Here is an 18,223-nt window from a genome sequence, read left to right on the forward strand (position 1 = left end):
AGGTTTGTGTATTTTATTTTTAAGGATATAGAGGGAAAATTATAGCTCTTCTTTTCGTCTTTTGTATATATCATAATTAATATAAATATTTCACACGAACAATATCTATTCGGAATTTGTCCCTTTTCCCCCTTTCTATACATTTCTGGTCGAACATCAACTTTTTTTTTCACCGTCCATCTCATAATTTTCAAATACGTCTACTAAAAAGAGTTTTTTTTTATTGACTTGACATAGGCCGATAACCCGCTGTAACTAAATAAGTTTTTTTCTTTTTATTAAAAAAAATTAAAATTGTAATTTATAAATAGAAAAGTTAACGTCGAGTCACATCCAACTCCATACGCATTCTAATTTTGATTTACACTTGTAAAGTGTTAATGGGATTTTAATTATTTCAACCATTTTGTGGAGCAATTAATTAAAACACAATAGCGATGACTCATTGGCTGAGATTGGGTGATGAGAGATCCAAGTTGGCAGAAAGAAGGGATGTGATTGGATATGTGTCATTCACACGTGTGTTTATGTGTGTATGTGCGTGTGTTATACTCTATCAAGAATGGGCGAAAGTAGTGTCACGTTTGTACTCTATCAACCAGTATTAAACATATTAAAAGGGAAAATGAAGATTTACATTAGTGTAAGTTAAAGTTGAAAGAAATTTGGGTGAATATGTGTGTTGTTTAATGCATGTGGGTAGCAGTTGTAAGCTGAAGCAATTAATAAGGATACCAAAAGTAACAAGACAAGCCTATGTCATACCTTTGCAAGTAATCACAGTAGGAATGGCCTCTTTTTGAATAGTTCCATGACTCTGTATCCAAAAAGAGATCAAGAGAATTAAATAGCTTTGCTCAAAGACTCTCACAACCTTTGAATTACTCTTCAATCAGATTCTTCATTCCTATCATTGCAGCTTGTTTTCATTTTGATCCTATCAATTGGAAAGGATGAGTTAAAGGAGTTGTCTAAGAAATGCCAATGCATAAACTATAAGCTTTACTTACCTAAATATGATGGGATTATGATGAAGTATGTGAGATCCCATATCGGTTCGAGAGTTCAAAACATTCCTTATAAACGTGTAGAAACCTCTTCCTCAAAGCCATACATCGGGGGTGGATTGTAAGATTCCACGTTGGTTGGAGAAGGGAACGAAACATTCCTTATAAACGTGTGGAAATCTCTCTCTAAGAGATGTGTTTTAAAGCCGTGAAGCTGACAACGATACATAACGGGCCAAAACGGACAATATCTACTTGCAGTGAGGAGAGCAACTCCATTAATCACTTACCTTGCTGGGAGACCTCACTTGATCTACTGAACTACCGGTTGCTTTCTGATATGTCATTGAAAGTCACCTGATTAGTTTGGTATTTTGTTCGATCATGGTAGACAGAGTTGATGAGGTTTAACAGTTTGGAGGTGGCTGATATCTCCAACCATGAACTCGTGAGCCTTACCATCCACCTCAATGACACTTGATCCAGCTGCTTTTTTCACACCTCTACGCTTCATTAGTCTCCTTAATCGACTCACATTGGACCATGTTTCATTAGTAGCAGATATATTGGACAGCAGCACCAACACACCACTATCCCATTCATCAATTTCCAAGATGTAATCTTGTATGTTATGAGAGAGCTCAACATTTCCAACACTTAATACTTAAGCCCTTCATCCACCAGACCAGAATGGCAGCAAGCAGTCATAATCGCTACAAATGTTACCTCCTTAGGTTTGACACCAGATACTATCATTACTTCAAAAAACTTCAATGCTTCCTGCACAACTCCATGCAATGCCAGACCGGATAGCATTCTTCGAGGCATATTGTTAAAGATTTGCAGTGCCATTTCGATGCACCCACATTTCAACAATAGCAGTTCCAATATGGATATCCCATTTGATTCCTCTTTGATCTATGTACTCATGGATCCATGTGCCGAAGCCAAGACTTCCTAGGCTAGCACAAGCAGAGAGAACACTAGTTCAAATAATCCCATCAGGGCCAATACCCAAGCTTCGCATATTTGAAAACAGTTCCAAGGACTCTTTTGGATGGTTACTCTGCCCCAATCCAGCGATCATGATAGTCCAGGACACAACATCTCAAACAAACATTTCATCAAACACCCTACCTGCACTAGAAAAATCCCCACAAGCTCCATAGCAACGAATCCGCGAGTTTTGCACATAATGATCATCTAGCCCCAAATTAATCACCCCTCCATGAATCCGCCCGCCTTCTCTGCTCCCTGAAAAGTTAGAGCACGACTGGAAAAGTACTCTCACCATCCTTCTATAAACTTTTGGTCTATCATATAAAGCAATTGTTCAAGACTATGATTGAATGCTAGTAGCTCTATTAATATTAATATTAATGTATATTATTTATATGCTTAAATGATAAAAATATATAAAATTTTACTATTTTATTTCATCTTAATTCAAGATATTTCTACAGAGAAAAAAAAAAGAAAAAAAAACCAAGCTAAAAAAGCGGCTTTTTTACTTTCAATGAATGAAAAATGAAAAACAAAAATGTTTGATGCTCATCACTTTGACATTTACAATTACTTAGAAACAAACAAATTCCTTTTTCTTTNAAAAAAAAAAAAAAAAAAAAAAAAAAAAAAAAAAAAAAGGTGGAGACCCAAACCAAACAAATCTTTGACCAAACCCAAACGTGCCAACCATCTATGCAAGTTGTAATGGAAACAAAAGATCTGAGCCGTCCATTAATTTTACTCCATAAAATAAATAGGGTTTGGGGGTCCCTCTTCAAAGTTGAAAGGATAAAGTGGGGTTGGCTTCTGGCTGCTGTTGCTGCTGCTGCTGCTCCTCCGCCTGCTCCTGCTCCTCTAGGGTTTGTTTCTCTCTTCCTTTCTTACCTTTTTCATCCTTTCTTTTTCTTTTCTTCTTAAAATACTTAACAAATGTTTTTACCCAATTTTTTGCTTTGGATTTCTCAATTACTCTATCTAATCATCCACAGTACATACTGAGATCAGATTCATTTTCGTCTGGTCAACCTGTTATTCCCTTCTTCTTCTTCTTCTACATTTTTTCTCCAACGTTTCACTCACTTCTATCTGCGAAATTTCTCGATTTCAGGCCTTTTCTTTGTTGGGTGTCGGGGATTTTTTCTCAATTTTTCTGGGTTTTACTTGGATTTTGATTTGGGTTTCTTCATGGAGGAAGCCAATCAAAACCATCGCCTTGATGAAAAGGAAGGAAGCTCCAATGGACCCTGTCAAAACCAGGACAGTTGCACTGTAGATTCTTCAAATCTTGCTAGGCCTGAAGGGAATTTATCGGATCCCCATATGGAGCCGCCGTCTACGGCGGTTCCGAAGAAAGAAAAGGAAGGGATTATGGAGCATGGATTGGATATTATGCATCCTTTGAGTCTCTCTCAGATACCGTCGACGGTGGCGAAGCCAGTGAAACGTCCTTCCAAGGACCGTCACACAAAGGTTGAGGGCCGCGGCCGGAGGATTCGGATGCCGGCGGCTTGCGCCGCCCGTATATTCCAGCTGACCAGAGAACTCGACCATAAGTCTGACGGCGAGACAATCCGGTGGCTACTCGAGCACGCCGAGCCGGCAATTATCGAAGCGACGGGTACTGGCACCGTTCCGGCCATCGCCGTTTCCGTCGGCGGGACGCTTAAAATCCCAACCACATCCCCGGCGAGGCCGAATGGGGAAATTTCTGAAGCACCAAGGAAAAAACGACGAAAAGACTCAAACTCCGAATCAAACGATTGCAACGATCAAACAACCGTTTCCTCGGGTCTTACGCCGATTGCTCCAATGGCGGCTTACGGTGCCGGCCTTGTTCCTTTCTGGGGAAGCGCCGGCGGGGTTACAGAGCCATTCTTCATGTTTCCGGGAACACCAAACAACCACCAACCGCAGCTGTGGGCAGTGCCGGCAAGACCCATATCTAATTTCGTATCATCAATGAATCCCAGTTTGCAATTTGGGGGTGTGATGCCGTTTCTGGCGAGAGGTGGTGTTTCAAATAGTTCGAGTGGGTTAGAAAGTGGATCTTCCCCGGCGACGGCGAGTGCTCCAGCGACAACTAGTGGTAGCACACAAATGTTGAGAGATTTCTCGTTGGAAATTTACGAGAAGAAGGAGCTGGAATTCATGGGTCGACCAAGCCCCGCAAAGCCTGAAACGCCATGTTCGAAACCTTCAAAAAAATAATGACTTTTTTCTTTTTTCTTTTTAACTCCCAGTGTTTGTTATAGTTGTTGTTGCTGTTGTTTGGTGTGTTAGAACTTTAGTTACAAACAGTTTGGGCAAAAGATTGTTTTCCCACTAATAAATGTTGTCAGCACTGTAAAAAGATTAGGATACAACAGCCCCTCCTCCTCCTCCTCCTCCTCCTCCGCCTCCCTCCTCCTTTCTCCCATTTTTATTTTACTCTGTTCTCTCTCTGTTCTCTCTGTTCTCTCTCTGCTCTCAATTTGTTCTTGTTTATATCCAGTTTTACTGCCACTGCTAACACTTATGAGACTGAAATCTTTTGCCGTTCTTTTTAATACTCTGAAAAGGAAAACAAATTTACTTTTGATTCAACCATTTAATTTATAGTTCTTGCAGGTTGGCTTTCTTTACCGTCAAGAAGGTTGCCCTGCCCACGTGCAGGGTGGTGGGTTACGAGAAGATTAGGATGCACGTGTAAGCACGGGCCCCGCAACCTAATAGCNGGGGGGGGGGGGGGGGGGGCCCACAAAGCTTATGGATTATACAAAAATAAAGTCAAAAAAAGGGATTGAGGAGTTAGGTCAGGTGGGGTGGGCCACAACATCGGAGCTGGCTGTCATGTGATAGAAGGACACGTGTCCATATTTGGACCGACTCATACTTGGGCTCCTAAGTCCTAGTGGTGGTCCCCGCTTTATCCCAATATTTTATTTTTTTGGTTATTCATATATGTGTTTTAATGGGATAATTAGGTAGATTTTACATTATAAACTTTTTCAAATTAAGAATACTTCCGTCCAGATTTTGTCTCACTTACAACAATTGAGAGTAATGTGGAGGATTGTTAGTACTGAAAATGTGTATGATGAACAGGGATGCAATGCGTGGGTGTTGATAGACTCAATGCCAGAGAACGGGCAGAGAAAGATGCACCTTCAAACATGTCACTAAGGTCGTTCCATGTGATCTAGGAAGCCAACGTCATGCTTGAAAGTGCATGCCCACACACTGTTTGTTGTGCTGATATTGTCGAATACTTCTGAAACCATCAACTTGCCACCTCCAACTTTCAATGTGTCTAAACTCATGCAGAGCTAGGCAAACAGAGGATTAGAAGTTAAGGCTCACACTCTTAAGATTCTCACACTGTTCTTCCTTTCAATCTAGAATTGGCAACGTCAACTCAAATTCATGATATTGATCCAACTTTGGAATCTGGGTTGGTCCAAATTCTAAGAAACAAAGGTCCAAAACCGAATTTGGACATAAATGTTGGACAGTTCTTGGACCCAGTTGTGGAAAATGAAAGAAGTGTTGCCTTATTTTTTACCATAATTCAGGCGTACTACGAACTTTAACGTGGTAACTTGAATTGGGCGACCCAACGTTAGTCACTTTTCTGGTAAAATACCCATCCATATCCATATCCATCTTCTACTGCAAGGGAATGTGAAGGATAATTCAGATCCCATCCTCTTCCATGTCTAGAATTATTGCGAACTCCTAGGTTGACATCAGTCGTCAGAGTGTGGTTGTAACAGCTTAAACCCAAGTCCACAGCTATCAAATATTGTCATCTTTTGCCTTCCCTTTTTAGGCTTCCTCTCAACATTTTTAAAAGGCATCGGCTAGGGTAAGGTTTCCACACCCTTCTAAGGAATGCTTCGTTACCTTCTTCAACCAATGTGAAATCTCACAATTCACCCTCTTAGGAACCAGTGAGATCACTGACACACCGCCTAGTGTCTAACTCTGATATCATTTGTAATCACTCAAGCTAACAGCTAGCAGATATTGTTTTTTTCAAGCTTTCCCATATAGGCATTACTTCAAGGTTTTAAAATGCATCTGTTAGGGAGACGTGAAATGTTTTGCTCCCCTCTCCAACCGATGTAGAATTTCACAATAACCTCTCCCTATCAGACGCTTCTTAAAAACTTTGAGGGGAAGTCCGAAAGGAAAAGTCCAAAGAGACAATATCTGCTAGCGGTGAATTTAATCTGTTACAAATGGTATCAGAGTCAGATATCGAACACCAAAGGAGTGAATTGTAAGATCCCACGTTGATTGAAGAAGGGATTCAAGCATTCCTTACCCGGAAAATTTCTTCTGATAGTTTGGCCACAAACCCTTTAAAACTTCTTCTGGAACAATGGATATATATGCCTCTTTGTTAGCGACATTACAGAAAGCCAAAAACTTGAATGCACGAAGAATTAGCATACGAAAACGCCCCGCTTTTCGCATACCTTCGGACAAACACTTGCTATCATGGAGTGTGCATTGAACCCACAAGCATGCAATTTGGACATCCATGGCCTTCATCATTTCTACGCCCATATTACTCACATGCATGCACTCTTAATCAGGTTAGTGGACAAACTAATCCCTTTTTTAATTTAAATCATACCCCTCCCTCATGTCTCCCAGCCTTAATCGACACCCATTTATCCATTACTAAACATTAGCGTTCAAACATCAATCATGGCGTTTTGTTCAAGATTTCAAGATCAAACTCTGCATTCCCTCCTAATTCCTTATATCCATCCAAAGGGTTGCTGACAATGGAAGAAGAATATTAATAATGGAGAAATGGAAAACCCCTCTCTCTGTCTCTCTCTGTTTCAATAATTGAATAAGCTTAAGGAACAAGGAGGGGCCTCCCCACACTTTCTCTCATACAATTCCCATCTCCAATAGTACCAATTTTGTGGGCTTGTGCATCATTGGAGTGAAGTTTCAATATGGGTTGGGCGTAAATTTGAAAGTGTTGGATAAAGGCACAACATCTCCATGTCTCCAATTTTTTTTGTAAATCAAAGACTTCCACATAGTTCCGAGAAAATGATAGTAAAAGGGAAGAAGGAAAGTGAGATTTTAGGAGACATAAGGATGTGTGTTTGTCTGGTCTGAATGGTTACTTAGAGGCATAAAAAACAATGGCTTCACTGCAATTCACCATCATCATATGTCCACCACTCAAATAATGTCTCCACCCCCTTCTCCCTCTCAACTTTACAAGCTTTTGAATTTCAAATTTTTCGCCTCTCTGTGAACCTCAACTTGTATTGTAATGGAATATTATTAATTTTTAACCACAGAATCTGCAAAGTTTTCCACAAAAACTGAATCTGAAACTTCACGTTGTCCTACAATAAGCTGCACTCCAATATTCTTTACTTTTTTTTCCATAACCTTAGCTTTATCAAAAATATCTTCTTTATTGTTTTCACTTTCTTCATGTATTTGAAACTATTCCTTAAAGTGTTACCATCCAAGTCCACCGTTTGTAACTATTATCCGTTTTGACTCATTACGTATCGTTGTTAGTCTCATGGTTTTAGAATGTATCTACTAAGAATAGGTTTCCACACCGTTGTAAGGAATGCTTCTGTGAGATCCCACATACGGGCCAAAGCAAACAATATCCACTAACAATGGGTTTGGACTATTCCAAATGGTATCAAAGCTAGACATTGGGTGATATGACAGCGAGGAGGCTGAGCCTCGAAGGAGGTGGATTGGGTGGTCCCACATCAATTGGAGATAAGGGAAGGAGTGTCAGTGAGAAGGATGGGGATGGGTCTCAAAGGAGGATGGATTGTGAGATCTCATATCGATTAGAGAGACAAATAAAGCCTTCTTTATAAGGGTGTAGAAACCTCTTCAAAAAACCCAGAAGGGAAAGTTTAAAGAGGACAATATCTACTAAGAATGGACTTGGGCCGTTATAGCTTCGTTCCCCTTTTCAACCGACCAATGTAGGATCTCACAATCACACCATTATTNAATGATATCAAAGCTAGACATTGGGTGATATGACAGCGAGGAGGCTGAGCCTCGAAGGAGGTGGATTGGGTGGTCCCACATCAATTGGAGATAAGGGAAGGAGTGTCAGTGAGAAGGATGGGGATGGGTCTCAAAGGAGGATGGATTGTGAGATCTCATATCGATTAGAGAGGCAAATAAAGCCTTCTTTATAAGGGTGTAGAAACCTCTTCAAAAACTCAGAAGGGAAAGCTTAAAGAGTACAATATCTACTAACAATAGACTTGGGCCGTTATAGCTCCGTTCCCCTTTTCAACCAACCAACCAACGTAGGATCTCACAATCACACCATTGTTTTGGTATTATAGAGCTTAAACAAGCGTTTAAAACACTTGTTGTAGTTAAAAAGATGATAGGATTGATTATTTTTGTTGTTTGGTGTGTCTGAAAGTGGGATCCAAACAGAGCACTTTACAGGTTTACACTGTCCTTAATACTCCTCTTTCTGCCTCCTCACTTCTCATGACCAAACAATTCCCTTCCTACCCTACCTTCACATGCATTTCCCACAAAACCCATTTACTTTCATATCATCCTTTTTTTTTATCATAAAATCTTGTTTGGATGCAAAACCAAAAGCTTTTCCCTCTCTCAAACTTTACTGTCAAATCCATCGATTCCTTTCTAAACAATGCATGATTGGAGCACTTATTACTATATCTTTCATATACATTAGTAGAGGGGAATATCATGTAGCTAAGTTCTCGAGATGGAGTTCATCAGTTCATTATTATTGTAGGTCCAATCTATGTACCTAACAAGGAAAAACAACAAACTAAGGAAACAAATAAGAAAAACTCCCTTCCCCAAAACAGAGAATGGAAGTAAATTTGGTTATCAGATTCAGAACGCAGAACTATCCCCACATCTCATAGCCAATATGGCTTAGGTGCATAAATTGAGTTAAATATTCATCATCCAAAACCAAAACCAAAACCAAAACCCAGAAATAGTATTATATAAAGCTTTAGGTTCTTAGCCCGAGTCTGCAGACTGCGAACCCAACCAACTATTTTACTTATTCCCTTCACCCATTTCAATTCCCAACACGAAAACAAAGTTAAAAATGAAAAAGGGTTATGGTTTTTTTGGGGTTTGGGTGCGGTAAAATTTGGGAGTGAGTGTAAGAAAAGAAAGTAACAGAGAGAAAGAGGAGAGAGAGACAGAGTACTGAGAATAACAACGGATCATACTTCTGGGTGTACTTCAAATTCCTGAATTCTTATATAAATATGCTTTCATTTCATCCGTTGTTTTCGCTTCCACTGCAGAATCTCTCGTTCCCTTTTCTTTTTCCCTCTTTTACTACATGAGAGAGAGAGAAAGTTCTTAGCTTTCCCTGTTTCTGACATTTTTCTCATGAACTTTTTTTCTTTCTTTCTATATATCAAACACTCTTTCTCTCTTTGCTTATAATTGAGACACAAAAGAGAGGGGATTCCCGATTATGGGGAAGCAAAGGTATTGGAGCGGACATGGAAGAACAGCCACAGCCTCCACTAAAACACTCAAAAATCAACCAAATGGTTTCGATGAAGCTTCTTCTTCTACCTCTGCTGGCTGTATGTGTGCTGTTTTTCAGCTCTTTGATTTTCATCCTTTGAGCCACCACCAACATCATCACCCTCCTCCATCAACTGTTTCTCTCAACCCCATTGTCTCTCCTCCACCGCCGGACGACGACCATCTGTCTAAAGGTTCTTTTTTTTTTCTCTCTTTATAGGACCAAAATCAGATTTTGATATATGGGTTTGGTTTCTTTCTCTAATTTTTCTCTGTATTTCAGATCAAAATCTGATTTTGAGTAATGGGTCAGTGAAAAATTTAGGTATTGAAGCTCCACGAAACAGTGTGGAGTCAGAGGAAGAAGAATCTTCATTGCCATGTACTCCAAAACAAAAGGAGGATGGTTTACATTTCCCAGTACGTAATTTGATTTTATGTTCTCGAGAAAATTCTATTTTGCAAACACAATAACTAACTAACCCAATTCAAACTCTTTTCTTTGTCGCAGAAGGGCATTGTTCAAATCAAAACCAAAAGTGGAATAACCAAAGAATCAGAAATGAATTCAAACAAGAATTTGTCCGCCGGCAACGACTCTCCGAGCACCAAGACGCCAACTTTAGTGGCGAGATTAATGGGTTTGGATCTTCTACCTCAATCCACCTCTCCTTCAACCACATCCAGAACTCCTTATTCACTTGTTGGAAAGCCAAAAACAGGCAAAAATCATTTAACTGGGACTCGTTCCTTGCCGGAAACCCCAAGAACATCTTGTGAAAGAAAACCAAATGTGGATAATTATCACCACCGCCTCTCACTTCAAATCCCCAATTTCGATAAAGAGAATGCAAGTCCAAGTCCGAATCCAAGCCATTATGCTAAAGAGATCGTGAAGCAAATCAAAGAAACTGTGAGCAGAAAAGGTGGTCTCAGCGATATCACCAATAATTATTACAGTACAAGAAGAGATCAGGATATCATTACTCAAACAAAACCCAAAAAGGTCATATCATTATCATCATCTTCTTCAGTATCTCCCAGACTGCCCAAAAATCCCAACAAACAGACACCAAAAGTCGAGGCCATGAAAGAAGGTGTTCTAGGGCAGAGGAAGCCAAAAAGACAGAAGCCCGTGAAGACAAAGGCGGGATTAAAGAAGAGTAATAAACAAGAGGAGCCATTTGTAGTTCCATCCAGAATAACCAAAGCCGCCATTGATGGTCCTCTCAAGAACACTAAGAAAACTCCATTGTCGAATCAGCTTTTGAACTTCGGCTCTGTTCCGACCATTGTTATGAAGAAAGACCCTCCATTTCCCTCACCCATTAAACCATCTCCAATGCAGGTAAATTCATAGTTTTACTCTCTATTTTGATTAATAATAATATTTTTAATTTTAATTTTTGTTATGTTGTGTTCTTGTTTTTCTTTCACAGTCACCGTGCAATCGGAATCAACCTGCAAATCAGACAGTCGATAAGGAATCAAAACGATACTTGCAGTCATCTAACCACCAACCCCACATTCCAATTATTCATCATCACCAACACGTCATCCAATCACCACTCAGCAACAGTAATAAAGACGGCAACAACCCCAAACAAAACGCCGCCGATTGCAGTTACAACCACGACATTGCGGCAGAACTGGAGTACATTAGACAAATACTCCTCCGCCGCAGGAGTACTTCCTCTTCAGTGTACTCCACCGTTTTCCCTGAAAATTACAACACCACCCATAATAGAGTTTCAAATTCACATAGAAAATTACTCTGCCACTTGGTCGAAGAATTGTTGGAGCCGTATCTCGAAGTAAGGCCGTACCGGAAGGCGGCATCGCCGGGAGAGGTATGGGCGGATGTGGTGGAGAAATTGTGCGAGAAAGTGAAAAGGTTGCCACGTGCCAAGTGTGAGATATTGGAGGACATAGATGGGATAATCGAAAAAGACATGGAAATTTTGGGGATTGGCTTTGAAGAGGAAGGTGAGGGGATAGTGAAGGAGATTGAGGAGTGTATAGTGGAGGAGCTTTTGAACGAAACGGTGCGTTTTGTTGAGACAGAGATGGCAGGATAATCACGTGGGAGATGCCACTTGGAGAGTGTAGACCCACAGATGCAGGTCGAAGTTACACGTGGACTGTTGACCCAGCCGACAAACACTGAGATTTTTCGGTTCTGGAAAGACGGTCTTTTTTGGCGAAGGAATCCCATTCCTCCTTCTCTCTACAAATTTTATTTCTCACTCTAAATTCCCAAAATTACAAAAAAGGCTATTTAATGTATCCTATATCTTCTATAGTGTAAAAATTAATATTTAAAAGCACTGTTTTATTCATTCAATTAAACTTATATTTTCTTTTTTTTTTCTTTTAATATTTAACTTCAGCTAACAACCTAAGTTAGTTAGTTTGTTATAAATAATTTAAGGTTTAATGTCCAATCTGGATAAGATATGGGCGACATGTGGTAACGATAAATAAATAATTAAATAAGAAAAATGGAATAATTGAAAAGGTTACCGGACAAAACAGTGAGAGCACTGGGGTGTAACCCGGAAATAAAGCAAAGTGCAGGGGCTAAATTCAAAAAACAAAAATACATTTAATCCGAAAGTAAAAAAAAAAAAAAATGTAAGATATAATAATGTGTATATATATAGACGACACGTATAGTATACAAAAATATTTGAAAATTGGGGAGGTGAAATTAATTAATGGAGTACAAAGTGAGTCACGTGATGGCATGATATGATTTTGGATGCTGTCCTAATACACAAAATAATTGGCATCGCATGAAACATTTCGGACACAATCATAAATAAAAACATTAATGTCCCTAACTTAAAATCCAGCGGGAAAAAGAATTCAAATCCTTCACTTTACCTTATGCTTAGATCTTGGTCACGTGTCCATAATTTAGATTTCAAATAAATGAGCTTAATCAACTATATAATTAATTCTGTCATTAATAATGATGTTTTATTTGAAATTATTTTGCAGATGGGATCATATATTTTGAACTTAGATATGATATTCTTAAATTAATTAAGTTGACTTAATAGTATAATGATGATAATCAAAATTTGATTTTGAATATGAGAAAACATTAAATGGTTAAAAAGATAAAGGTACCTATCTCACAGGTTTGACTTCAACTTCCCCATCTGAAATCAAATATCCTGTATTTAAAGTTTGTCACACAATTAAATGTCATCAATGAGCAAATTTATAAAATTATGAGCCACTTTTGAATTTAAATCTAGACTGCCATTATTTATCATATTATTATTTTCATTCACAAGGTTGATGAAATTTGGTTAAGGGTTTGTGAGTGTGAGATGTCCACGTTAGATGTAAATACCTCTCTTAGTAGATGCGTTTTTAAAACTGTATAGCTAACAGCGATACGTAACAGGCCAAAATGGACAATATTTATCAACGGTAGATTTGAACAAATGGTATCAGAGCTAGACACGGGACGGTGTGCCAACAAAGATGTTGGCCCCAAATGGAATAGATTGTGAGATTCCACGTTGGTTAGAGAGAAAAAGCTAGCAAGAATGATGACACCCAATAGGAGTGGATTGTGAGATTTATAAGGGTTTGGAAATCTCTGTTTAGCAGGTGCGTTTTAGAATACAAGGTTGACAACGATATGCAATGAGCCAAAGTAAACACTATCTAGTTCGGGTAGTTTGGGCGGTTAGACTATGGGTTTAATGCATATATAATATTGAGTGCAGTTGGGAGTGGGGAGGTCCCATAAGATCTAATTTGTATGAAATAAATGATGGGTCAGTAATAATTTAGACTGCAACTCTATCAAACACTAAGGGTTCTTACAAAGTATAGAAAAATAAAGCATGAATAAATGGTGCCTTTTTCCAGATTCAAATTAATGAATTCAATGCCTTTCTACTATTTTTCACCAACCAGTCTCCATAAATGCCTGCTCGTAAGTCCAAACACATTTCATCTCTGCTAGATGTGAAATTGAGTAACAGGTAAGAACACTTAAATACCTGATACAATTATTATTGGCTGCAGAGAAATCAATTTTACTTTCATAACTTGACCCTCGTTGTTTTCTCATCCCGTGTTAACCCAAAGGGCATACATTCTACATCGTATCTCAACAGGGGTTATGTGAATGGCTAACCAGAAGGAGTAGCCACTATCCTTGTAATACAAGACCTACATGAGCAACACAAGTTGATACTCCACTTGAATTCAAACCTTCTTTGCTTGTTCTTCCTTCAACCTGCCTGCACGTATTCACTCTCTTGTCATTTCTATTTTCTTCCTCGTGCTACAGATACTACAACCATGCTTCTTGGTGAATCAAAATCATTTCATGAAAATCAACAATCAAAGTAAAACAACTAAGCTAAGAGTAAGCTCAACCTGCTTTTTTTTTTTGGCCCTGATGTGAGTATCATCTCCATTGTAAGATTTGGAAACTCTCGTTCAACATCCCGAATTTTAGATAAGTTTTCTTCAATATATCTGGACAAAGTAACAAATTCGCTCAGGAAGAACCTATTGAAGGATCACTAGTAAATACATGTATGAATAGATACATGTGTTAAAGAGTCACTAGTAGATACATGTGTCGAAGGGTCACTTGTACATGTATGAATAGATTCATTAGTTCCTAATTAAATAGGTGCATGATTTTTGGATAATTAATGGTAATGGAGAATGTCCCAAATTACCTATATATATGTATGTTGACATTGGTGGAAGGTATAGAAAATCAATCAAGTATTCCTCCATAGTTTTACAAAGTTCTCTTCTCTCAAAGAATTCTACCAAATTTCTATGTTGTCACCAACAGAATCGGTTAGAAACTACGACTCTCCAGAATGGTATAATATTGTCTATTTAAGTATAAGTTCTCATGTCTTTGTTTTTTGTTTCTCCACAAGGTCTCATACCAATGAAGATAACGTTCCTTACTTATAAACCCATGATCATTCCCTTAATTAGCTAATATGAGACTCCTCCCACCAACCTCTCATCCCCTTAATTAGCCAATATAAGACTCCTCCCAACAATCCTCAACAAAATCTTTCTTGTTGAGGGGAAAGGTAAGAAGAGAAAATAAAAAAAAATAAAAAAAAAAGAGAACTCTGATGCAGAGTGTTCAACTTCATTTCACTAATTTCATACTTGTGGAGTTTTCTTTTTATATGAAAAATCTCGTGCTTGGAATCGTAACAGGCCCAACTGTCGTTTCTGAGATGGAATTAAACTTCAGTGATTTACCCCCACAAGATTTCAGCACAAAATCAGAGCTCTACACCAATGGGATATAAAAACATTTTGATTGTGGCATTTTTTTTGTACAACAAGTAGTATCCATGCATTAATTAAAGGTTATAGCATCGACGCACATCAAGTGGTATCAGAGCATTGAAGAGTGTGACGTTTTCGGCGCAACAACCTGGAGCCAAACCAAAGTGGTATTCCAAATCTTATGGCTTATTATATTTTCTTGTTTTTGAGTTCAACAATAGCAGTGGTGGAGTGGAGATCAAACTATGAACTTTTGAGATAGTAATTGGATGTTTTATCCATGGAGTTATATTCAAATTGACGGGTGAATGGTCAAATTATGATACTAAGCTTCTGATATCTCAATTTTTGCCTCACCACTATTCTTCACATTTCTACATCAACTTCAAGCGTAAGAATGGTATGAAAAATCCTCTCCAAACATCAAAAGTTGATCTCAAATACAAATTATAGGATCTAAACATAATTAACTCTGAAACTAAACATAGCACAAATTGAAGGCTTAAACTTGTAATACTCTTAAGAAAAATATAAATAACAAAGCCAGGACGGACTTAAATTTCAGTCAACAAGAAAGATAGAATAACAAGTAATAGTAATTCTACTTTTATTAATTGTAAGAACGAAACATATGAAGTAGTGCACGAGAATCGTACCTTTTTCAATTCAAGCCTCCCTTCCTCGATTATCAGTGTACGCAATTACAGGGGCTAAGGCCATCAGGGCCAATCTCAGGCAAAAGACCCATCAGAACCCATTGTCTCTTAAACCAATTTCTTGTGGGAATCAGAATCAGAAACCAGAACGGCTAAAAGGGATTCTGGATTTGACCCAAACGAAAAAACCCAGTTTCTTAAAGCTTCTATTCACTGCGAAAAAATGGAACCTGGGTTTCTTCGTTGGGGAAAGTACGCTCTTCGCGGCCGAAACGAAACCTCGAAGCCCAGCAATTGCATACCCGAGTTGTGTGATTGTAGCGCATGTGCTACGCACGTGAACAAAGAGAATTTGACACAAAATAGGATCAAATGTAGGCTTTTCGCTTATTCAACATTTTTTTTCTTTCTCAAATTATGAATATCAAACATAAATTTATACAAAAATTTATGTCCATTAAGCANTAAAAAAAAAAAAAAAAAAAAAAAATACACTTCTAGAAACTTTATTCCAGCTTCATAACATTGGTTTGAAACATTTTTGGTTTGGTGCTGGTTTTGGAAGTGGAAATTGAAGCATAGTGTTGAATGATTGTAAACATTTACACAATCTTAGGCATCAACATATTTATAATGTCCAAAGTCCCCATCACCTTATCTAACATGTGCACAATAATAGAAAATAAAACAGGGGAGCATCCAGATAAATATGTGAATCAAAGGACCCAATCTGGGATTAGCCTACTCCCTGCTAGCATGGCCCCTTCTTCTTATTCTTCTTCTCCTCCTTGTTCTTCGTTTTGTTGCATGCGTTCTTGTCCTTCCACCTGATGCCAAAAACGAAACAAAAAAAAAAAAAAAAAAAACTCAAGTCTGCTATTTTTTGAAGCATTATCTCAACCTGCATACAAGGAATCATTATTGTAATGAATTTAGTGAGTCCAACACAACGATAATAGAAGGAAAGCCCAATCCTTATCCTGAGTTATACCTTCCGGTGTCTGATTCGTGAAAGAGTTTTGTCCAATTGTTTCTCCAGAGTATGCAACTCTTTTAGGCTCAGTGCTTCAAGTTCTTCTCCAACAAGGTTCCTTCATATTCACAAACCACATCAAACAATAATTGCTCCCTAATTTTCCAACAAAAAAATATATAAAATCTTGATTAACATGTTTAATTAAGTAACCTATGGGAACGCTGAAGAGATTCGTATTTTGCTCTTTACCTTTGACACCTCTTCTATCTGCATTATCAAGATGTGGATAATCATTGTACTCAAAATAATAGTTAGCCTTAGTTTTGTAAGTTAATTCAAACATCTCTCAAATAAGACACAAATTCTAAAAATATCTCTAGTAGACATGTCTTAAAATTGTGAGGTTGTCGGTGATAAGTAACGAGTCAAAACAAACAATATTTGCTAGTGGTATACTTGAGCTGTTACAAATGGTATTAAAGCCAGACACTAAATGGTATGCTAGCGAGAACGCTGGGTGTCACGGTCATACTTGTCCAAGGCGTGTTGTCCATGGCCGCATGCCCATGAAAAGCCAAATCCTTTATGTTTTTCTATGTTCTAGTGTTTTATTTTTGTATTTCTAGAGAGTATGACGTTTTGAAAAAATCATGTCTAGGCCGGCTAGACATGAAATGCCTTAGAATGTACTATAGGGGATATAATTAGTTGTCAACTTCTCCCTACTAATAGTTATATACTGTGAGCATGTGAGCAGTTGTTGTTACTCTCTTGCTTGCATATAATAACGTCTTTTTCAAAATCTTTCTCTGCCCTCATTTTCTAAAGCCTTCTTCTTAAACCAAGGCCAGCGGCTCGAGCATACGTCGTTTGGTCGTAGGCGACGTAAGAACGAATTAGCTTAACTCACTTGTCGTTGGAAAGTGAGTGCCGCACAATCGCAAGTCTGCAATCATCAAGAGTGCGACTGTGACACTGGGCTCCCAAGAGGGTCGGATTGCAAGATCTCACATCGGCTGGAGAAAGGAACGTTCATTACAAGGGTGTGAAAATCTCTCCTTAATAGACGAGTCTTAAAATTATTAGATTGATGACGATACGTAACGAACTAAAACAAACAATGTGGTGAAGATCGGTGGTTGATTCAATGTTGTAACATCGGTGGCGGTACCTCTCAAGGATCTTGTTCATGCTAATCATGGGAGTGAATTACCATTACAAAACAAGAAAACAAAAAGAGGGTTATATTCAATTGAGTAAGAAGATATATATATAATATACTGACTCAGTGCTGCCAAATTCAAAGAGCTTTCCCCGACTAGAGAAGATGATGAGAGCAACGTCCACATCACAGAGCACAGACAGCTCACTGGCCTTCTTCAATAACCCATTTCTCCGCTTTGAGAAGCTCACTTCACGGTTCACTTTGTTCTCTATTCTCTCAACCACCACTTTCCCCCTTCCCATGCTTGCTTATCCCTTTTCCTTCTATTTCACGTCCCGTTTGACCCATTAAATATCACTGTCAGCCTCTCGCGTTAAAATCTAACACCCTCTCTTGTGTTAAACTTTGCGAGTGTCGGTTTTCAACTTTATGAGGTGGTGTGGGCTCATTAGATGAATCTATACAACATGGGGGACATGTCTTTTCCTTAATCCTCCTTCAATGGAGCCATTTGTGTTATGTTTTTGTGCCACTTTATCCATTCCATTTTTTACATTTTGACTAAAAAGCA

At 38.5% G+C, this 18,223-nt stretch overlaps 2 protein-coding genes, 2 long non-coding RNA genes and 2 pseudogenes across 7 annotated transcripts; 2 read left to right on the forward strand and 4 right to left on the reverse strand.

Annotated features, from left to right (window-relative positions):
- Positions 1-741: 741 nt before the first annotated feature.
- Positions 742-1,093, reverse strand: LOC111810566. Its single transcript, XR_002817411.1, has 2 exons — positions 1,011-1,093; positions 742-937 (listed from the first exon to the last, which is right to left on the reverse strand). It is a non-coding gene; the product is annotated as an uncharacterized LOC111810566 (long non-coding RNA).
- Positions 1,094-1,226: 133 nt separating this feature from the next.
- On the reverse strand, positions 1,227-2,301 carry LOC111810352 (annotated as a pseudogene).
- Positions 2,302-2,704: 403 nt separating this feature from the next.
- Positions 2,705-4,558, forward strand: LOC111810567 (transcription factor TCP19-like). The gene is made up of 2 exons (XM_023697286.1): positions 2,705-2,872; positions 3,121-4,558. Exon 2 carries the CDS (start codon positions 3,198-3,200, stop codon positions 4,218-4,220), a length of 1,023 nt encoding a protein of 340 aa, XP_023553054.1. The 5' UTR covers positions 2,705-2,872; positions 3,121-3,197; the 3' UTR covers positions 4,221-4,558.
- A 4,711-nt stretch (positions 4,559-9,269) lies between these two features.
- Positions 9,270-11,917, forward strand: LOC111810568. Of its 3 annotated transcripts, none has more exons than XM_023697289.1 (4): positions 9,270-9,748; positions 9,880-9,974; positions 10,066-10,902; positions 10,994-11,917. In XM_023697289.1, exons 1-4 carry the CDS (start codon positions 9,499-9,501, stop codon positions 11,630-11,632), a joined length of 1,821 nt encoding a protein of 606 aa, XP_023553057.1. In that variant the 5' UTR covers positions 9,270-9,498; the 3' UTR covers positions 11,633-11,917. The 3 variants fall into 3 exon arrangements, with proteins under 3 accessions (XP_023553057.1, XP_023553055.1, XP_023553056.1); XM_023697287.1 differs by having other exon boundaries at positions 9,271-9,748; positions 9,838-9,974; XM_023697288.1 differs by having other exon boundaries at positions 9,271-9,748; positions 9,868-9,974.
- Positions 11,918-13,421: 1,504 nt separating this feature from the next.
- On the reverse strand, positions 13,422-15,878 carry LOC111809827. 2 transcript variants are annotated; one of them, XR_002817321.1, is made up of 3 exons: positions 15,512-15,878; positions 13,962-14,063; positions 13,422-13,875 (listed from the first exon to the last, which is right to left on the reverse strand). It is a non-coding gene; the product is annotated as an uncharacterized LOC111809827 (long non-coding RNA). The 2 variants fall into 2 exon arrangements; XR_002817320.1 differs by having other exon boundaries at positions 13,422-13,822; positions 15,512-15,876.
- Positions 15,879-16,113: 235 nt separating this feature from the next.
- On the reverse strand, positions 16,114-17,954 carry LOC111810353 (annotated as a pseudogene).
- Between the last annotated feature and the right edge of the window lie 269 nt (positions 17,955-18,223).

Source organism: Cucurbita pepo, chromosome LG14 (assembly GCF_002806865.2).
Source record: "Cucurbita pepo subsp. pepo cultivar mu-cu-16 chromosome LG14, ASM280686v2, whole genome shotgun sequence".
Taxonomy (NCBI): Eukaryota; Viridiplantae; Streptophyta; class Magnoliopsida; order Cucurbitales; family Cucurbitaceae; genus Cucurbita; species Cucurbita pepo.